Source organism: Pleurodeles waltl, chromosome 1_1 (assembly GCF_031143425.1).
Source record: "Pleurodeles waltl isolate 20211129_DDA chromosome 1_1, aPleWal1.hap1.20221129, whole genome shotgun sequence".
NCBI classification, from domain to species: Eukaryota; Metazoa; Chordata; class Amphibia; order Caudata; family Salamandridae; genus Pleurodeles; species Pleurodeles waltl.
Window position 1 is genome coordinate 146511225 of NC_090436.1, and position 21237 is coordinate 146532461.

The window sequence follows — 21237 nt, forward strand, 5'->3', positions numbered from 1 at the left end:
CTACTACGGGTAACGAGGAGCTTGAGGGACTGCTTCCTTAGGGCCCTGGGTTGCAAGGCGTGGAAACCTCACACACCTTAGATTTGTGTCCAGGATCCAGGCACCACAAACACACCAAGCGAGGGTCTGTCACCGACATTTGCCTATGACAGGCCCTATATGGTTTTGAAAGTAGACAGTTTCTTGGGGACATTCTCATACCAGGAGAAGAAAATCTCAAAAAGGGTTGACAAAAAGTCAAAAAAGACGAGTTACAAAACCACTGAGGGGTAGCTCAATTTGGATCCTCGCTATCTGGTGCAGAAAGGAAAGAAACTGACATCAGCACGTCGAGGTAGCCTCCGTATAGGTGCCACGCATGTCACTTCTGCTGCAGAGCTGAACGACACCACCTACTGGCAGGCAGAACTATTCTTGAATATCTTCCAAATCCAGTCTAACGCCAGGGGATATTCAAAGGTAAGGAACCTGCGGCTAGAAGTCTCTACTAGATAGGAATAATAAGAAGTCAAAGCGATCCTATGATACAGAAAAAGAAAAAACACTTTAAGGCATCATAGTCGCTGGAAGTTGGGATGCGGGGTGTACTGCACCATCACCAAAATAGTCATGCCGAACTTCAGGCTAAATAAGCAAAAAAGATGCCTTTAAATTTTGTGTTTATCTTGTCACATTTTCTGTGCTTCAAAGGCAGGACAAATGTTAGGCTTAGGCTATATCTTTAACAAATTACTGCTTTTTCTCTAACATGAAGATTGGTGTTTTCTTTAGCTGCAAAGTGAGAGGATTTTGTAAAATTAACTATGGGAAAATCTTGCTTGGGTATATAGAGTGTGAAAGGAAAGGCTGTGGAATGCCATATTTTTTAACCCACAATAAAATTTAAATAAGTGTAAATGAACTGTACAAATAATCAAGAATATTTCAGCAGTTAGGAATGCCCAAATGAAGCACATTTTTTATTTTTATTTTGAAGTGTGATGGAAAAAGCATAAAAGCAAATCAATAAACTTGGTGGTGTGCAAATGAAATATTTGCTGAGACGGATTTCCACACATTGTTTGTGAGATTTATAGTTTTCTAAGTAAAATTGTATGTCTCTTCAAATTTAGTGACCATTTTAATGGTAAATATTCTGTCTGTAAATGACAGTGCACTACAATACCATGCTTTAATTTGCAGCAGTGCACTCCAAAATGCACCACTGGCTACATACTACACCATTAATGGAAGCGGCTAGTTTATTACCCTTATTTTTTTTTTTTACGCTTGTATATTTCACAGTCCCTATGACTTCAGTAATGTAACATTGATAGCAGCACACCCTCTCAAAAAATTGTTCCCGCACAACTATAATGCATGCAACAATAAAACTGTAACATTATCATTTTTAATTATGATTATTATTCATTCATGCATGCATTGATTGTGTTAAAAAGGAACTGAATTGATCGCAGGACAAAAACATTACTGATAATCTCAAAAATGTGACAGACATTAGTTAGATTGTGGTGGGTCCTAGTAAGCAAACAGTCTAAACACTAGGGGACATTTTGAAGCACGAACCATAGATCACCACTGTATGTTATGGGAAAATTCCAATGCATCCAAACGTAGAATGATAAACTCATGCAAGATTACATTTCAACAGATGAGTGATATTTCAGTCCTTTCTAAGTGATATTTTACTCTCCTCCAGACTTCTTTCACATCAGGGACTCTTACCGTAAAGTTCTTTCCAGTTCCAGCTGTTTGTGCTCTTCAATAGCCTTTTGTAAGAGTTCTCGGTCACGGGCAAGCTCTTCCTGTTTGCCTGCATTTCTTGCCACTGGCAAAAAGTAAATTTGTTATTCATTTTCAAACATGCATTAAACAAGTAATTTACTTAGGATAAAGTATGCATGATGTGATCATAAATACAGCATCAAATTTAACAGAAGTGAGTCAAAGGGAAATTGCAGACCCTGTTTTTATATAAACTCAGATGCATATGAAGCCATTGATTCATGCTGTAGGTTGTAAAGTTACATAAAGGCAAGTCAACAGAACTATTTAGTTAGGTATGCCCAGAACAAAGCTCCTAAAATAATGACCAGGTGTTTGGTGCAATATTTATCACACCTGCTAAATACCTATTCTATGGCATATGTTATTTACCGGGTGCAATAAATAGGTCTTATTGTGAGTTTTGCTTCTAAAATGGGACGAGCAAAATTTGGTGAAGTCAGATGTTGTTAACACCATAGGGATAGCTCAATAGTTTCTACCAACATATGGAACACATCAATAATTAGTAACACCACAAGGGATACCACAATAGTTTCTACCAACACATAGACCATCTCAATAGAATCTAACAACATCGGGATGTCAGGAATACGCCTAGGACTCTGGGATCTCCAGGAGTTAGGCCTACAGAAATATATTCTCAGCCAACTAGGACAAGAAGTTTCAGCAACGCTGCAAACATACACAGGCATTAAAGCTCTGCAGAGTAGGTAAATAGAAATTAGCAAGGTACTTTATGGCTGGGACTGTGAAGTTCAGGCTTGAAGAGCTAACTATTGGATTCATATCTGGATTATGAGAGGCAGAGTCCATTAAAAGGGCAGCAAGCATGGAGTATTGTGCGTAGCAGCAGCGGTTTTTGGGCTTTATTCGCTTTCAACTCAGTTCACATACTTTTGGCTTTCCCACACATTCATTGTGTTTTTGCTTCTCATGCTTCCCAGAGTAGTTAGCTCTCTGTCAGGAAGGGCTCTATCCCATGATACTTATCAGTTGTCGCTCCTCCATGGTTAGGTGACTTTCGCTCACCTACCAAAACCTCCACCGAACCAATGTTTCCTACTCTTTCGGTTCTCTGGTTGTATCCTGGTAGTGGGGACGCTAATTCTGGAGCTTCCTTACTTGGTCCTGATAAGCACGGTATAGAGTCTGAACTTTGGAGTGTATCACGCTTGTGAAAGATCTGTTTCTAATGTGGTTTGTGTGTTTGCTATAGAGAAGGTTTAGGGAATCTTTGTGAGTTCCTGAGTAGTGCTGAGCCAACTATCCATCAGGACTTCACCTCTCTCGTTGTCACTCGTTTTCTTTTTCACACACTCTCTCTCTCTCACGTCCCCTCCCTCCCCCTCGCTTTCTATCTCTACCCTGACCTCCCTTTTCTTATCTTCTTCTGCATTACTGTTAGAAATTGGGTTGTTGGTTGGCAGGGGGTGTTAACCTTAGTCAAGCAGCAACCACAATCCCAGTCAGGGTAAGTGTCAGGCAAACCCTAAATTAACCTTTGTTCACTGTCTGGTAGCTTGGCACAGAGCAGTTAGGCTTAACTTAGAGGCAGCGTGTAAAGCATTTGTGCAACACTTCAAACAGTAAAGCAGTGAAAACACTACACAAAAGGTTCCACACCGGATTTAATAATAGAGTAATAATATTTACTAAACAAAACAAGACCAAAACAACAAACATCCAATAAGTAGAACTTGAGATATTAATTTTTAAAGACTAAACAATAAACTAGTGCTTCGAAGCAAGAAGCGCCAACCAGAGACATCTGGTCGTGCCAGACTGGGACAAAGTCAAAAGTTCAGGTTGACCGCAATGGAGCACAGTCCGGATACAGGGACCCAGCGAGCAGAACAAAAGTACCTTAATCCTGGTTACGTCAAAGATGCGGGGTGCAGCAGAAGTTATGTGTCGGTGTCAATTCACGCAGCAGAGGAGATGCATCGAAGTTACCCATGCAGCCCTGCTGATGCGTCAGGCCCAAGATGGGATAGAGTTCGGGTGCAAGTGCCATTGGCATCGAGGCAATGCACTGCTTCCTATGAGCGCAGTGGCTGTGACGCAGAGTTCGTCGTCAAGTTTGTCATTGACTGGAAAGCAGGGGCCTTCCACCAAAGGAAGCATCGCAGTGCAGGTTAAAAAAAAAAAACAATGTGCCAGTTCTGTCCACGCAACAGAGGAGATGTGCTGGTTCTGTCCATGCAATGGTGGAGATGTGCTGGAGCAAGCACCTTGGTCCTTACTTCTAAGAGACCAGGACTGAGGTGGCACCACTTGGAAGAGCACAGATGGCAGAGACCAGGTGCATCAGAAGGTTGGTTTGAAGTCTTTTATGTCCAGTCAGATGGTCTTTGGAGCCAATCTGGCTTCAAGTGATGCAGGTCCTGTCCTTCTCACCCAGGAGGGAGACTGCACACAGCAGGCAACACAGCAAGGCAGGGGTCCAGCAAAGCAGCAGTCCAGCAGAGTGGCAATCCTTCAGCAGCACAACAGTCCTTCTTCCTGTTAGAGTAGTCACAGGTCCAGACGTGTATTGAGTTGGTGGTGTGGGGGGTCCAGTACTTATACCCAGTTTGGTATTTGAAGTGAGGGAGTCTTCAAAGACAGGCCTTTGAAGTGGACAGAGCTGCTGCCCTTCCTGACTCACTACAGGGGGTTTAGGCAGCCCTTTGAGTGGGGACAGGACACAGCCTATTCAGGTGTAGGTGTGAGGCTGTGGCCAGCTCCTCCCTCCCATCCTGGCAGGATGGCCCATCAAGTCATACCCAAGCTCCCATTGTATGTGGCTGTCTAGGGGGAATAAACAAAGCTCATTTGTCTCCCACCCCAAACAAGTGATTAGAGACAGGCAGAAGGCACCAAATGGCTAAAGTAAGAAAATGCCAACTTTCTAAAAGTGGCATTTTTAGAATTACAATTTGAAATCCGACTTCACCATAAGTTCACCATAAATTGTGATTCCAGAGACACTAAAATCAAAAAACGTATCTCCTCCAGATTGTGAAATACATATAAGATGTAATAAGGTAATCCCAATGTTATCCTATGGGAGAGATGGGCCTTGCTGTAGTGACAAACAACTTCAGGAGTTAATCCCTACATGGACATGTAAGACTTAAAAGTACATGTCCCACTTTTTAAATACATTGCAACCCGCCCTCTGGATTGTCCCCGGGCTACCTCAGGGGTGACTTAGAGGTATAAAAAGAAAAGGTTTGGGCCTGCCAAGGGTTATTTTGCCAGGTCGACATGACAGTGTAGAACTGCACACACAGGCTCTGCAATGACAAGTGTGAGACATGGTTAAAGGGCGACTTAAGTCGGTGGCATAATTAGTGCTGTAGACACACCAGTAACATTTAATGTACAGGCCCTAAGCACATTTAGTGCACTTTACTATGTATGTATAAGCACATTAAATATGCCAGTTGGGACTAAACCAATATTACTATGTTTAATGGAGAGAGCACAAGCATGCTAGCACTGGTTAACAGTGGTAAAGTGCACAGACTCCTAAAGCCAGCAAAAAAAGAGGTCAGAAAAGTGAAGAGGTAGGCAAAAAGTTGGGGGGGGGGGGAAGACCTCCCTAAGGCCTAGAAAATGGAGGCTGCATGCCTACCCTCCTTCTTGATACCTACCTTTTTACTTGTTCCTACTATGGCCAGGTATGCCTCCTTTTTACTCAACAGCCAACCATGAAGGTCAGCCCACAAGGAGCCATGGGGCCTGTGGCCTACCAAATTTTAGAATGTGTTATTCAGTGCTTCAGGCAATGAAGACATTAACACACAACTCTTGATCGCTGAAAGATACTATGGACAGCTATTGCCTACAATCTGCTCCTCTTATCTTCTCCATCCTAATGGTCTGTCACGTGAGTGGTCCTGTCTACCACCAAGCACAAACACCCAACACTGACCAACACAAGCCATGTTTTGTCCTCATTTGGCAAGAGGCCCTGTCCTATCACTCCTCAAGATCACTTCACAATTATCTCAATATGACACAATTGGAGGCAAAAGAAGAATATAAGTCAAACATTCAACTGTGTTCCTAGACAGCCTTAGGTAATAGGGTCAGCAAGGCTTGTTTTTACAGGAGGCATGATCCAGTATTTAGAATTTCACCATGCTTCACCAAGAGGTGGGCAACTAGGTATACATACTCTTTCTAGAATTTACTGACAAACTATGAATGCCTAAACATAGATCGTTACCCCATGCAACATAATTCCACTGCGTAGTTCCTGTTAAGTGAAATCTGTCCATAGTCTCAGAATAGCCCATTTGGAGCATAAACCAAACCATTATTTCAAATGCCTCATAAATGTCTCACAATATATATATATATATATATATTTGCACATCTCTGGTCTAGTAGAGCCACAGACTGTGCCTACTGCAGCTAAATACAATCCAGCCTACCTCCTGCTCCACACGCGTCTTGCAAACTCATACTTCCAAAGGGTGTCAGCTAGAGCTAGACTGATGTATTGGCCTTTCCATCAACTACTTAACCACCCCTTCAGTTCCCTACTTTGAACAAAGGATTACTCACATTCACGGTTCTAATTAGGGATATGCTGGCACTCAAAACACCCCAGAAAGAATTTGTAAAAATACCTATATAAAAGATTGTGCAATGTACCCGTAAAATGTTTATCAAAGACTGCAAATGGTTGACACTGCCAACCTGGACTCCTGGTACCCTCATCCTCACATTTACAGACCCCAAGTAATCAAGACTGGCCCAAGAGTATTTTCTACACTGACAGCCCTTCCCAGACATTTCTCACTATTTCAATCACTGTCAATCTATTCAAATGTATATGTTATGCACAAGGGAGCAGTAAGAAAACTCCATGTGGATGCTATGCTTATATCTAAGTGTCTCTGGAAAGTCACACTTCTCACAAGAAAAACCTGAACAAATGTGTACTTTTGGATTCCCTCCTAAATGCTGATGATTATATGTCCAAGTCAGTGTTATTGGAAAAATTAAATTCACCTCCGCTATTACAAATGTACTCATCCATTCCAGTTTTTCTTGTCACAAACCCATCACAGAACCAAGGGTCATTATCATTCTGTGTATAAATTGGTAGGTGATGCACTACCAAGCACCGATACACTATGACCATGTTCTAGCTGCACTAAATGGCCCCATCATGAATTGATTCGGTTTAGAATGTAATGTTCAAACTCCTCATGCAGAGGGGATGTATGACACAAAGTGTATCCAACCCTTCCCCCAAGGTTTTCCCCACGTTAGCATCCACTCCATTGCTTAGACATGTTTTCACCAGATAAGTAAGTTATCCTCTGCCTCTTAAGGGGGTTGTGAATGGCGAAACATTCATGGAAACTTACTTTACATCTGTCTTTGTATGCATCTGAAAACATATAAGCAAACAAACCGAGCCACATTTGTACACCAATGCGCACTTTTATGTTCAGGAATATAATTCTATCCAGTGAATACTATGCTTTTATAATTTTTGGAATACTTTGGATATTAACAATATTTAATATGGAAGTTATTTAAATGATTTTAAGTAATTAATGTTCAAAGAGAGTAAGTAATGTCGATACATTTGTAACTATAAGATCATTTTTTTAGCATTATGGATGGGCTTTTTTGGACATTTTAAGATTGGACATTTTAAGATGGTGCTGACATTTGCACAACGCGGGGTAGTCATGCAATCCCATAGTCCTCTTTTTATCTTTATGTGTATGCTGGTTGTGGTATATAGTTGGTGTGCAAGACACTCTCAATTGGTACGTGATCAAGGCTATGGCTGAAACGCGTTGTACTGGGAGGAAGCATTGGTGAATAAAAGCATTTTGGCTTTCCATTTGGTGTCCGGGAACTTTCTGCACACAACAGGAGGAATGTTGGAAATAATTTGTGGATGGCTAGGTCCACGCGCAGACCGCTACTGAATTAGCAGCCTCGGATGTCTGGCAACGTTGATGTTTTTTATATATATATATATATATATATATATATATATACACATATACATATATATATATATATATCAAAAACGAAGTTGTCCTCATGTGAAAGCGCACTCCCAACAGGTTAATTAAACGGGAAGAAAAAGCAAAGCCAGCAACTCACAGTGGATTTCTTTAAACAGTTTCATTATTCCAGGCCTTTGGTTATAAAATCATCTCTGGACACGTGTTTCTAGGTCAATCCTTTCTTCAGCAGAGAAAAATATAGAAGTGTTTCACCCTCGTAGGTGCAGCCAGTGCTGGAAGTGTTCCAGGCATTTCTTTCTTGTTGAAAAGACCGGCATGGCTTCAGCTTGTCTAATTGCATATATATATATATATATATATATATATATATATATATATATATATATATATATATTATCCTACGCTTAACATTTTCATAGGTCATTGCATAGTTTCTATATAAGTTGTTTGATTAGACGCTTGTGAGTCTCTGTTTTTATTTTATCTATCACAATAGGTAAATATTATCTTAACTATTTATCTACAAGCATGTCACTATTGAAATATTGAGGAAAGATAAATAATGTTCTAAAAGTACACAAATAAATTAACTTCAAATACTGCAACTCTTGAAAGCCTGTATTTAAATCTCAATATATTATATTCCTTACACATATATTCCCTTACTATTTAATCATAAATCTATTTATTACTTTATTCCTAATGTAAAAAGAATAAAAAATAAAAAAAAAAAATAATTACTCTCTCGAAAGCTTTATTCTCTCCATCAACCTATACCTCTATCAATCTATCCACTATCTCCACTCTCTGACTCATCCCAAACCCATTCTACTACTACGATCTCCAAAATAACCCTTCCTAGACTCTTCCCTCTTCTACCCCTTCCGGCTCACCCCAAACCTCACATTACTATTATGATCTCCCAAACAACCCTACTACATTTTACCTCATGTATCACCCCTTTGGTTTACCCTAAACCCTAGGATCTCCCTAATCCCTTTCTACAGACTCTTCCCTCCTTCATCTCTCTTTTACTCATCCCAAACCTCATCTTACTACTATGACCTCCCAGTTAACACTTCTGGATTCTTACCTATTCTATCCCATTATTCTATTCAATCCAGGCACAGACTCACATGTCCTTCGCTCAAATTAACTCATACCTCCCTGTACTAATATTGATACTATACTCATTTTTCCCTATACTAATCCTTTTGGGTACCAGAGTAGCATGCTACTCGCTGGAAAGCACTTTGATGCCTCGTCAGAGGTCGTAAGCACTATATAAATACAATTACAATTAGAACATGTGCAATTCACCTTCAAGCAATAGTTAATTAGTTCCTGCTCTGGAATCTTAGGATTTTTAATGGCCCTCAAATGACCCTATTCTTAGGTGTTAAGATCTGATTTATTTAACAGTTGATAGAGCCTGTAATTACCGTTAAGGTGTCCAGACACTGATAAAGCCTAATCACAAGAAACTGTATAGTGAGCAGCCAGGTTTTTAAGGGTCTTGGAACTGAAAGTGACTGCTCATGATACAGAGGTGCAGTGGATGAGAGTTTCAGGTTCTGCATGTTTGGTAAGGAGCTGCCTCTGTGCAGAGATCTTTTAACTTTGGGTACTCTCATAGCGCAAGAGGTAGAAGATTGAAGAGCCTGGTGTTGTTGACAGAAGTGAGCTGTTCAGATAGTGGTCTGTTTGCCACACAACATAGTGATTTATGATCCATGCAGAGGCTTTTGGAAGATGTTCTTTTCTCAATAGGTAGCCAGGTGCAACTATATAGGTGAGGGGAAATCTGGGCTTATGGCTACTGAGATCTCTTCTGTGGAGGTTCACACTTCGATATGTGTAACATTGATGTGGAGGTTGAAAGCTAACCTAACTGTCCCTAGAGCTTATTAGCATTTTGCTTCTTTGATATGGACACAGGGGCACATATGGGAACGGACAACCACTGTTAGTGTACTGCAGGACCTTTGTCCCTTGAATGTTTTCTTTAATATGCAGATTTCTCTAGACTAACATAATATTTAGTTCATAAGTGCTGCCCCACTGTCACCCTGGGTAAAGGTTGTATAGTGCAGGGCCAGCTCCCTGCAGCTTTTGGAACTGCATTAATATGTTCCTTTATGTACCAGGGCAGCTTTATATTTGTCACAAATTATAAAATGCTAATGAAAAGTGTTTGTTAAAACAAATATATATATATTTCTAGTTTTCAAGACTTACAACTCAACAGGTGTTCATGTGATGAGTTTGTCTTAGAGTATCAAGTACAATGGAAACATAAAGTAGGCTTTAACTACAAAGGAAAAGTAATGACATTGTGAAAATGGTTATAAAAAGTGGAAAATGTTTTAAAACAATGAAAGTAGAACTCTATTGTATTTCAAATCAAATGAATAAAAACTCTCTGCAAAAGTACCCATCTTTCATTACTTCTGAAGAAGAAAAAGGAAGGAAGGAGTATATATATTCCTTTATATTATGTTTGGCCAGTGCTTTAAAAAAAGGGCTTCAAACACATTATTCATGCATATATATGAAAACCTCTAAGTAATTTCCAGGTATAAGATTATACAAAAATGTGTTTATATGCCATGTTAACCTCGGGGTAAGGGATGATGGATCTGGCTGTCTTTGGGCTCTGGTAACATTTAAAAAACACTGAGCCTTGAGGCATGGTTTGTTACATGCCTCCAGAATGTATAAAGCATACTATAGAACCAAAATACATGGCTACTTGTTTTATACCATCTGTGACATTATTAATGGATACAACAGTGTGGAAGTCCATGGCAGACACTTTTGTTTAACTATACATCTATCCGTCTTTTTTCCTTAATCCTTCAATTTAGAAGATTCATAATTTCTTGTGGTAAACTTTCACATGATCAATTCTTGCATAATAAATCCTAGGAGTATACAATTCTTTATCTGCTAACCAAAAACAGCAGCATGCAGTATAAAAACATAACTCTGAAGAGTTTCTTACATTTTTCACATATCTGTAGATGGCGGATTTCCATGACCTCCTGCATTAAGCGGCTACGGGCTTCTCGTTCTAACCGCATTTGCTCTGCACGCTTGGCCCAGGTTTTCTGCAATTCTGCCTCAATCAATTTGTCCATTTCTTTCTCCTGTCGTTTCTCCTCCTCTAATTGCTTGGCTAGGTAGTCTCGATAGATCTGCTGCTCCTTGCGCATCTCCTCCTATAAAACAAGTATGCACAGAATTCTCATTTTGGACTTTTTAATTTATTTCATATAACAGACCTATGCCGTCTGTTGGCCACACCGGTTTCCGATATACATAGATAGGGCTTTTGGATGAACCCTTCGCTCATGTCTGGATGGCTTTGGTGTCCAATCTCAGTTGTCTCCTCTTGATTCAAGAAGTTTCCTCCCGATTCTTGGATTAGTCTCACCCAGAAGCAAACATGACTCAGTGTTCTGATTAGGTGACTTGTATCCTTCCCCAGCTGTTGGTGCTTTCATACAGGGAACTACTTTTTTCTTTTACTTTAAATGTCCATGGGAGTGCATGTGTTTTTTTGTTCTCTAACCCATGTGCTTCTTCACCATTAACTTTGCCCTGCACTGCTCACTCTCTGTGCCCCCCCCAACCAAGGCATCCATTACTACCTCATCCTTTCATATCCTGGTAGTTTAAAACAAAAACAATTATTCCTCCACATCCTGCTTCTCTGTTGCTTCCTCACCCCTACCCCTTCCAGCTTGCTGCAACCTTTTTAGTCCCTCTCTAAATGTATTACTTTTTAAAAGATATTTTGCACCTGCCGTGCTAAGAGCAGTTGTCCATTTTAAAATTGACTTTTCCCCACTTCAAGAAGACCACCCACGTGTGCACATCAGCATGCATACAGTGCAAAGAAATCAGTTTCTATTACTTTAACAAATCCTTTTGGAGACAGTCACCATGAATCCACTGCAACCATGTATGAATAAGTGTGTTTAATTATTATAAATGCATTCAAAGCTGGCTTCTGTGGATGCATGCACATTTACTACAGTCATCATTAAATGGGTTTAATAAAATATTACTAAAACATTCAACCACGACACTAAAAAACACACAATTCTTCACACCTTTATTATTTAGAGTTACAAAAACATTTTGTGCAGCTGAAAAAGAAATCCTGACTCAAAACACCAAGATTTCCAAACAGCAATCCACAAAGTCATACGGATAACTCTTCTTAATATGTAGACTTTTCTGAACTAGTAAGACAGGGTTTGGGGTGGAAAAGAGAGAGGAGAAGAGGAGGTTTCAAGGGGTGCATCAAGAGGGACCTTAAGGGGTGGCCGAGCATGCACGATGTTAGGCGTGCTCTGAGCAAGCTCTGCCAGGCTCATTCAATCTCTCATCATCCTCACCAGCCCAACCAAAAAAAGATTGGCTGTGGTCCCGACAGCCCCTTCTGAATATGTCACTATCCTACCCATGGCCCAGGCAGCTGCAGGACTGCTGCAATGGGACTCTATTGTAGAGGCCTGGGTTCTCCTCTCCGCACTGTGACACATGTCCCTTTAAACTGTATTCAAGGCTGGGAAAGTCATAATGCCCGGCATGTGCAACAGTCCTGAGATGCTCCAAAGACCTGAGGAAAGTAACTGGAGTACAGCCCTAGCTTGTCCAAATCACTCCTGCAGCACTCCTGAGTGCTGCCAGCCTATCGAGGCGCATCTGCCCTGCCAGTTCATGGCAGTATGTGCAGCTTGTCTATGGTGTAGAAACTGCCACTGTTGTGCTCTGCAAAAGGATGCTCTAGACATCTCAAAAACCTCCTCACTGAAAGTAACTGGACTGCCTCCCATGGAATAAACATTTTCTGAATAGTTGGTCTCCTTCACCCTTTCTCTACTTTGTGGTAAACCTAGGAAGCATGTCCACCAAGAGGCTCTCTATAATTGGGGTACTCTTTTTTAACCTAGCAGCTGATGCAATTGGCAATTTCTGCAAAATGCATCCAAGTTCAAGATAACTACTATACTCCCTCACCTTCTAAGCTTATTGACTTCAGAAGATGCTCTGCAGCTCCAGCCTGGTGTGACATCTTACAAGAACACCCTATGTTACTGTTTCCCTTTAAACTAGGTAGGGGAAGAAACCATGCTATTGTACCACTGGGAATCACAGAACCAGACTTCCCACAGCGGTGAGGAGCTGTACATGTAAGAGCAGGATCTGGAGCAGGACCCAACTGTCTGAAGATGAAGAAAGGATGACTTGAGGAGACAAGTCAGCCCTAGACCTTCAGATGTATGCAGCCAGTACCCCCATGATAAACCCAAGACAACTGTTGCATCTAGATTCAAGAAAGCATGTGGCGCATGAAAAGGCTGCATGTTGTGATAGGCCTATGCCTATACTACTGAATATACAGCCCAATAGAGACACATGGTTATTTTCCTTGCACCCTACGTTTTAGGGTGCTGTTCCTTTGGCTGACGATGATCACTCAGATTCCAGAAGGAAATGTTAGTAGTGTGTATCCCTAGTTTTAAATTGTCTATATCCTCACAGATGTCATAAACATACCCTTGCATTTGCGGAGACCCCAGGACTCTTTCTCTTCAATCATTAAAAGTCAGTCCTTTAATGGTGGTTGTTACCTCAATGTTCATAGAACTGGCAATGCCTCCATTAAGAAAACACTAGGCCTGCTTTTACTGAATTTGTCTGAACCATTAAATGGCATTTTTTCATAGAATATGACCACATTGCAGCACCTGACTAAATGTAGTAGTCAGTCTTTAAAAACCTATTAGCTATATGCAGAATGAGACAAATGAAGGAAAAGGAGCCTGTCAGGTCAAGTGTGCAGAAGCTGCACAGAAAAATACAAATACACTGCTACTTTAAGAAGCTAGCATCCCAGCTTGCTTTGTACTGGCAATTTACCTTACACCCTCAGTTCTTTTTGAGTGGTGATAAGTGACTTAAAATAACAAATGTATTGACAACAGGGGAGGAGGGAAGGTTGTTTATGACTTCAGTAAGGATAGTTACGATGAAGAACATGGAATACAAGTAACATTTTCTTTTGCATCGTAGAATCCTCCCTGATAGCCATAAACAGACTAGAGTAGCAAGCATATCCCTAATCTGCGGGTGTCAACACAAAGCTGTAAAACAGAAAAAATGCCAGTGGTATTCTACCAAGAGGTAGGACACGTTCTAATCGCCCTAAGAGTCAGCTCTTGAATCAGTGTCCAAACAATAATGCATGGCAGTACTTAATTTATAGGTGCCATAGCCCTTCTCAGGAAGCCAATGAAGCCTGCACCACTCATTGCTCTTGCCAGCACTGCCAATAACAGTGCCAATACAGCTACTAACCATCACACTCCTGCAAGGGTTGCAATTCAGATTATTCGGGCCAGACAAAGCTTTTGGAATGGCGTGCAATAGTCTGAATTGTCATTTTTAATGTATATTGAATAATTAAGCACTGTTGTTTTGGTCATCTCAAAATTAGGCAGACAGTGCCACCATAAGGTGGATTGTCATTAGTGCCGGTGTTGAGAATTAACTGGAAACCACTGGCTAAAATTAAGCAGGGATGCTTGGAAACAGTATGAACAGATTTGCAAGTAGCTGCTTTACATATTTCTGTTATTGGATCATTTTCATCCACGCAACAAATGCTGCCTTAATACCCATCGAGTTAGCTTGAGGTTTATCTGTAAGGGCTTTGTTAGCCAACTGATAACAAAAGGTAATACAGGAAACTATCCATCTAGCTGTAGTCTGTTTAGAGGAAGTCATGCTAGTTCTCAGAAAAAAGGATTATTGAAAAATACCAGAATTTAAATTATTGGATTGATATGAAAATCTGAGACAGCTTTTGATAAAAAAAAAGAAGGATGTGTCCTTAACACTACTCAATTGTTGTGAAACACTGCATATGGTTCAGTTGAAGAACAAAAAAATAGGGTTCACTTACTCTTCTTAATGATGTAATTGCTACCAAATATCTACATTCCAAGTAGGGGCAGGCTACCTAATAGGAGGAAAATTACTATTTTAATCGTTCCAAGAAGTCTTGCTAACAACAAGCATAGTAAAGAAGGCTCTCTGTGTTGGACCTTTTCTATATGCTATTATGGCAACTAAATGCAATTTTATAGAGTTGTTTTTTATTTTTAATACTGCCAAATCAATTAAATGTGGTACTCCAAAGCCCTAACTCTCTCTCTACGTGTTATTATTGTATGTTTTTAAAGAATTGACAACACAAGGCCATTCACACGCCAAACCTAAAAAAAAGAGATTGTATATATGAAGGTAATTTAGAGTTTGGTGAAACCGTTCCTCTGAGCATTTAGAGGCAGAAGAACCACAAGGGTTCCGACAGCTGGGCCTGTGCTGGATCCCTTGTCAGAAACCTTTGGTCCAGTTCACCACAGGGCTATTGCCCTATTCAGGGTAGATGACATAAGTAGGATGGGGAATAGAGGTCCCTGGCAGGGAAATCAAACCACAAAATGAAAGTAGGCTCCCTGCACAGCAGAACCATTTTTGTTGTTGTTTTTAAGAAAGAAACACCCACTTTAAATGTTTGTTTCTTTACAATAAAACACTTGTGTTCAGGTACAACAAAATAGCACTTGCTCTGACAGTTTGGTGTCAGGTGAGCCACCGCACTGGCAGAGCTGCTGAAGGCAGCAATATTCCTCCTGCCTGGAAATGATTTGTAAAGTTCTTGGGCAATCCTCAAACAAGAGTGGAAGCCATGATTTTGGCTAATGCCTTGGTTTTGGCTAAGGCCAGGGCCTCCATTAACCTGGTGGAATGCCCACAAGGGTCAGAATCAGAGAATGATTACCCTGTATAGGTGTTTAAATATGTGTAAATATTTTAGAACTGAGTTATCAACATAAATAGTAGCGTTACCAGCAGAAATATCCAAACACATTACAACAGAGAACAGAGAGAACACCTGCCCATCTAATGGTTACAGACAGTGTGTTTTGTCAGTTTAAAGTTATACTTTGGAATAGGTTCTTTATAGACATTTTCAGTTTCTTACTACGTTTTCAAGCTGAAGCAGAATGAATCTGGACATTGGCATGGTATCATGTATACTATGCGTTTGCTAGACACAGCAAATATGGCTGATGAGCAATTGCACTGATTACATTTGTGGACATGAAGTAATAGATGCCTTCTTTATTTGGAATCAGATTTGTAAAGTTTGTTTACATTACTAGATTCTAATAAATTATCCACTTGTTTTTTCAATTCTCACCATTAGGATCTGACTGTACATACTGGCAATTGTGTGAACATTTCAATTGTATAATTACTGTTTTCGGATTTCATTAGATCATGCTTACCTAGAAACAAAAGGATGGTTTACGGCTGAAATTGATGTGGTACTGTCAGTTGGAGAGGTTAGAACGCTGGACTTCTGCCTGAAAATAGATGGCTACAAATCTCCCCAGGGGATTTCACACTCGAATTGAGGATTATATTTGGTGCCAAATACACCCTGAAGTAAATGGGTGTAAAATATCACTCCCATTTATTTCAGGGCTATTCCCATGTTAATTAATATTTTATAGGTGGCAAAAAAATAAAAATCAATGTGTATTTTATATTAACCTAAAGGCAAACATGAAATTTTCGCTCGTTTAGGTCGAAGCACGCCCATGCAAATATACAAGCTTCACAGATTTCCATGCACATGCTCTGGGAGTTTGACGAATCTCAAGAAAAAAGCAACTTAACAGAAATCACAAGGTTACGGCTAATGTTAATCTTTTCCATAAATATCTCAGTAAGCTGCTGACATATCTCTGAGCAGCATCACCAGCAGCACTGCTTTCAAACACATGAATATATGTCAAATGGCATCCGCTTACTTTTCTTTGTTGATTTCCAAGAGTTTCATCCTCTGTGTCCTGAAGTAGCTGTTCCAAGATCTTCATGTCAAGAGTGAGTTCTTCCTGTTGCTCTCGTGCAAGGCGCTTCATCTTCAAGCGCAGAGTACTATCCAGCATGTTCCTTGTCTCCTGCTGCTTCTGAAGTTTCTCTCTCTGAGCACGTTCTTCTTCCATTTTGTATAAACGTCTCTGCTGTGCCTACAAGATGTAAGGCCAATCACGAGCACAAATTATTAGTTAATATAATTTTAATGGAAAAATTTAAACATATTCCATACAATAACCTGCAAAGATGTGTGGTGACCTTCTTTATATGGTCAGATGACTTGGTGAGCAGCCAGTATGGAAAGCTCCTGCATGAGCTATTCTCCGTGCATAGACTCCAGAAAACATACAAAGATTACACAAATAAAGCCATAACATCCATGACAAAATATTCCCTAGCACCCACATGTGATGCTACAGGCTTCTGTCACACCTCAGGTCCAGTATTATCTGCTCAGAATAACATCATCATTAGTGTCTAAGGGGTGTAGGAAAAACACCAGTTATTTAGCAGTAGTAAATCAGGCATTGGTCCATCATCATCCATTACCTAACCTTGGCAACATCTTTCTTCTATCCACAGAACTAGATACTCTAGTATAGCAGTTAAACAAATTAAGGTTTGATGTTGTGCAGAGCAACGTTCACCGAAGTCTGTGGTGCCTCACCCCTTGGTTTTAAACTGTATAGCTAGTCAGCCAGGAATAGTATACCAGATAGTGGTGATTACTGGTAACAAAGAAGATGAACTTCATTTAGGGTTCAGGCTTACCGAGCTACATGCATTTCAGTGAAGGTGTCAATGATTGTTCACAGCATAGACAAGACCTGGCATAACAGTTATGTAGAGAATTCACAGCACAAAGGAGCATCCTGTTCACAAACATGTGCGGGGGGGCTATGCCTCGCCTCCCCCATATTTTTCTGTGCAGAGATCTCCACCCCTGACTGTGGAGTCTCAGCGCACATGAGTTTAGGTTTTAGTAGTACATTTGTGAGGTACAGAGTGGGAGTGGCTGTAAAATATGGAATATATATGACTAAACTGGAAGAGATTAGTGAGGAGGAAGGAGAGGTTTAGGGAGTGACATGCACCAACCCACAAAAAACATAAGCCTATGCCTATTCACAAACTTCACTTCTAAAGTTACTACAATCAAAAGGGGATCAAAGACAGTAGTTAATTACTCCATGTTAGAGCTGAAGTTGGTCCAGCATCACACATTGCCACCCACTGGTACTGCAACACTCTCCCATTGCATGTAATTGAGACAGAGACTTAAAATAAAACCCCCATAAGAATTAATGGTAAATTAAATTATTTAAAAATATTTAGAAATATAAATAAATATAATGTAATGCTAAAAATATACCAAGAATAAAATATGTATTATTTAATTATAAAATATTTTAACAACTTCAAAAATTATTGTAACAAGTTTTATCAAATTACAATTAAATGGCTTTAAATTAATTCTCTACCTAATATTTTACTAATTTAAACTTCAGTAAAATGACTGCATTTAAGTTAAGTTCTCTTTTGTTCTACATTTAAAATATATAAAATTACTCTACAATAATATTTAAAATAAAAACAAATACATGACAAAAAATTCAAATTTAACAGCCCTGAAGATGTTCCGCTGTTATTGGACAAAACACGTTGGCTGTGTTCTTGTCCTTTTAAGCTGTTGATCAGGAAATAAAGAATGATCAATTGGATTGGATTTACCTGTTGAATTTATGTACAAGAAACCTAAAAGGGTGATATGTAACTCAGAAAACAATTCTTTGGGGAGTGAATAGTATTCCCATCTCTATTTCATAATTTTACTTGGACTGCTATTGAGTGTGCTTCTCCATAACTTCTGTTGGCCATAGTGTAGGCATGTCCAGGTTTCTTTTTCCCCTTTTAACCTCAATGTGTGTCAATGTACTTTGACACTTATCTCATTTTAATAACTCCCTTATTCATGTGTTCAGATTGGGCCTAACAGCTGCTTTCCAGCTTATTGCAAATTGCTGTTTTGCCAACACTAAAACAAGCTGGTATATTTGCTGATGGCTTTTTTAACCTTTGTCTCATATGCAAACCTCAGGTGTCTGTGCTATGCTCCTATCAGTAGTCTTGTTGATTAACTTCCCCCAATATACTGTTAGTTCCGGGAAATTCCAGGTTATAGTAGTCCACAACTTCCTTCTCACATTCAGGACACTTTGCTTGTGCACCTCATTAGTATTTGATTATCTTGGGCGTGATTTATGCCGGATGTATGTGGAAGAAGTAAATTAATTTAATTCAGGTGTTTTTGGAGATTTTCTGAGCAGTGAATAGTAAACGTCCCCAGCCTTCTTCTAATGTGTCCAGTGACCATTTAGCCTGGTTGCTGACTGTGATACACAGGAATCACAGCTTTATGTCTGCCATTGGTGGTTCACATTATTCTAAGCCCTTGATGAAATGGTAGCTCATTATGTCCCATCTTCTACAACTGTTGCACTGCAGGACTGGCAAAGCCATGGAGCAAAAAATGCCCCTCCAGTGGGTCCTTGTTTCAAAGCAGTCCTCAAAATTCTGTCAGTGTCTCCCCTTTGTACAAATACTTTATTTTGCTTTTTCTTCCCATGACACGCGTCCTTCTCTATGATGAAGAGGCTGTACAATCACAAAGAGAAGCTCCAGAGTGTAAGGTGTTAGTGTGCATTTCCTTTGTAGGTATCACACCAAGCAATATCTGAAGACACTTAGAAGCCTGTAATCTTCCTCTGACCTTTTCTTGAGCTTCAGCAGTATTTTGGTTAGGGCTATTAGGTATTTCCCTAATGGGGTAAGTCTTTCATCCATATTGTTACCCACTAAAACTAAGCGGCTAGATAATACAATTCAGGAGCAGTCACAGAACTAAAGGTTTACAGGGAAACTGAGTTTATTAAAACCACTCTGTGCCTGATTGTGCCCCAGGTCAGATTCAACGATATGGTGTTGATATGGCGCAATACTCACTTCTATATGGAACTGCAAAATAATAGGATAGTTCTCTGAGATGGTGATTGTTCCCAGTGATTGAGAGGCAAAGCCTTGCAAAATGCTATGCCAGCTCCAAGTGATGCCATCACAGGGCTTCATGCTCCCATTTAATAGATCTGCCTCTGTCAGATGAATTTGCACCTTTAAGTATTATATAGTGTGTGGGTGGAAATGTATAGGAAGTTATCATACGCTCAAGCACGAAACAATAGGTATCATATAGTAATTGATTCCTGCTTGAGTCGGTCAATGATTTGAAGCATCCACCCATCTTATGGGGTTTGGCATATGGGTTATGCCTCAGATTTATTCTTGTTGGCTTTCAATCTGGAGACTTTTCCGACCCGTTCTTATGGTGTCTAAGTTAGTCTTTCAAAAACACAAGATTATCATTTGTATATGGCGAAACACAATGAGTTGTGCCTGCTGTGGTAATTCCTTGATACACGTCTCCATGCCACAACCTGCTTGCCAGTGGTTCAGATGCAATATCGAAAAGTATCCAGGACCCTGTTGTGGTCCCCTCTTGATCATAACCGCTTTTGAAACTATTCAGAATACTCACCAAAAGCACAATTTATCTCACTTTTCAAATGCATTATTATAGCTCTTACCATTGAACTCCAAGTATTAGTTCCCCTCTTTTATCAGGGCTCGCCAACCAGGTCAATAACATCCTTATTTTATCGTGTTTGTTATGGGCATTAGCTAAATGCAACTTATAATCAAAGCTTCTCAGCCTCTCTGTGAGATGCGCTAATCATTCCCTCTCTTCAGTGATCGATTACTGAGTGCCCAGGCCTATTGTCAAGGTCTCTCAACTCCTGTTCTTGTTAGACAATGTCCTATATCAATGTTGGTCTTATCCCTAGGGCTGTCTTAATAAGTGCTTGCTTGTAGCTGCCATGAAGGCTTTCCACTGTATGAGTCCAGACAAGGCAGTGCTCTACTTCCATTAAAATAGCTTTGGATGGCCTCACCTATGGCGTATTTAAATACCTGATTGTCCGAAGCTTTGACTTTTAGCGCCAAATTTGGAATTAACGCTTTTGCCTGGCACCATCTGAAGAGCAATTGAATGTGATCCTAGAAGGTTCTGGTTAAATATTCAGTATGATGTATCTTGGCATACATATGTGGAGAGCATGCAAATTAATCTAGTCTCATATGTACACAAGTAAAATGAACAGTCCCAAAATAAGCAGAAAGTGCTTGTTAAAACACTTTCTATCCGCTCAGCCATCAGAGAGAGAAGAGAAATGGGGAGGCAGTTGGACTTCATTGAAGGGATGACAGTCTTTTTTAGGAGAGGAACTATCAAATAAAATTTTCCATAAGCCTGGAACAATTAATAATAATAATAATAAATAAGAATTACAGATTTTGCTTTAAAACAAGCACAATAGTGGAAGCTAGACCTTGTGCAACTGTAGCTGTATAAGGATCTAGAGGAAAGCGGAAGTAA

The 21237-nt window shown here is 40.0% G+C and overlaps 1 protein-coding gene across 1 annotated transcript in view; it reads right to left on the reverse strand.

Moving 5' to 3' along the window:
* CFAP53 (cilia and flagella associated protein 53) overlaps positions 1–21237 on the reverse strand; it is an 85507-nt gene that overhangs the window by 13886 nt on the left and 50384 nt on the right. The window contains exons 5-7 of the mRNA XM_069219223.1: positions 16679–16897; positions 10783–10999; positions 1726–1828 (exon numbers count right to left, since the gene is read on the reverse strand). Of these exons, the coding sequence (XP_069075324.1) occupies positions 1726–1828; positions 10783–10999; positions 16679–16897 (539 nt within the window). The remainder of the gene's footprint in view (positions 1–1725; positions 1829–10782; positions 11000–16678; positions 16898–21237) is intronic.